This window comes from Octopus bimaculoides, chromosome 22 (genome assembly GCF_001194135.2).
Source record: "Octopus bimaculoides isolate UCB-OBI-ISO-001 chromosome 22, ASM119413v2, whole genome shotgun sequence".
In the NCBI taxonomy this organism is placed as follows: domain Eukaryota; kingdom Metazoa; phylum Mollusca; class Cephalopoda; order Octopoda; family Octopodidae; genus Octopus; species Octopus bimaculoides.
In genome coordinates this window covers 31,957,866-31,959,189 of record NC_069002.1, presented here as the reverse complement: position 1 = coordinate 31,959,189, position 1,324 = coordinate 31,957,866, and the positions used below count along the sequence as shown (strand labels likewise).

Below are 1,324 nucleotides of genomic sequence, written 5' to 3'. Positions count from 1 at the left end.
CGCTCGGCATAAGAAATAGTCTAGCTGCGTCAGTGAACGTACGGACATATTCTTAACCATCCTCTACACGTCTCAAAAAACGGTTTTCAATTAATAATTCTTTATTTTCCTTCCTTTTATATATAAAACAAATTAATTTTTCAGTTTTCCAGTTTTTAAAGAGTCTTAATTTTAAATAATCGCAATTTTTATTTAAAATTCCGTTTTTCAATCGACCAACAATTCTTTTGCTGTCGCCACCTTATTTTAGAATCTTAGCAATTAAGGTACAAAACAGATCGAAGGATCGAAGTGCTTCTCAAGAACAGAATTAGTTAAGGAACCAAGAAACCAACAAAAATGTGTGACAGTAACCCACGCCAAAATTTCCACGAGGATTCTGAAGCTGGCATCAATCGTCAAATAAACATGGAAATGTATGCTTCCTATGTCTACCAATCCATGGTAAGTAAGAACTCTTAATTAGTCATTAATTATCTTATTATTTAATTACTATAATACCTATCTAAATAACTGCTAATAACGTATATATTGCTTTCATTTTAGGAATATATTTTGCTTCGACATCAGTCCATTATTATATTGTTCATAGGCGCAGGTGTGGCTGTGTGGTAAGGTAGCTTGCTTACCAACCACATGGTTCCGGGTTCAGTCCCACTGCGTGGCACCTTGGGCAAGTGTCTTCTACTATAGCCTCGGGACCGACCAAAGCCTTGTGAGTGGATTTGGTAGACGGAAACTGAAAGAGGCCCGTCGTATATATGTATCTATGTGTGTGTCTGTGTTCCCCCCCCCCCAACATCGCTTGACAACCGATGCTGGTGTGTTTACGTCCCCGTCACTTAGCGGTTCGGCAAAAAGTGACCCATAGAATAAGTATTAGGCTTACAAAGAATGAGTCCTGGGGATCGATTTGCTCGACTAAAAAGGCAGTGCTCCAGCATGGCCGCAGTCAAATGACTGAAACAAGTAAAAGAGTATCCTTTTTTGTTTCCTTTAGGCTGTTTCTCTGACCCGCAATCTTCTTCCATGGTGTATCTAACCATCTATATATATAAATGCTTCTCCCTTCCATTTCAGTACAGATGCATTTAACCAATACCTTCTCAGGTGCTTTTAGTGCGCAATTTAATATATATAATAAACATATTGGGTGCTCTTTGTATACACAAGCATCTACAATTATGTGACAGCGTGTAGTAAGGTTATGTAATGAAAAAAGATCGCTGAATTCAAATTGGTCTGACTGCACTTTTACTCAAGGATACTCTATTTATCTCTCTATGTATATATATATATATATATACACTCGACTATGCGGATA

At 37.5% G+C, this 1,324-nt stretch overlaps 1 protein-coding gene across 1 annotated transcript in view; it reads left to right on the top strand.

The window, feature by feature from the left end:
- The window catches only part of LOC106869636 (soma ferritin), a 19,756-nt gene continuing 18,432 nt past the window's right edge, over positions 1-1,324 (top strand). The window contains 1 exon segment of the mRNA XM_014915452.2: positions 1-444. Coding sequence (XP_014770938.2) covers positions 340-444 — 105 coding nt within the window. The 5' untranslated portion in view covers positions 1-339.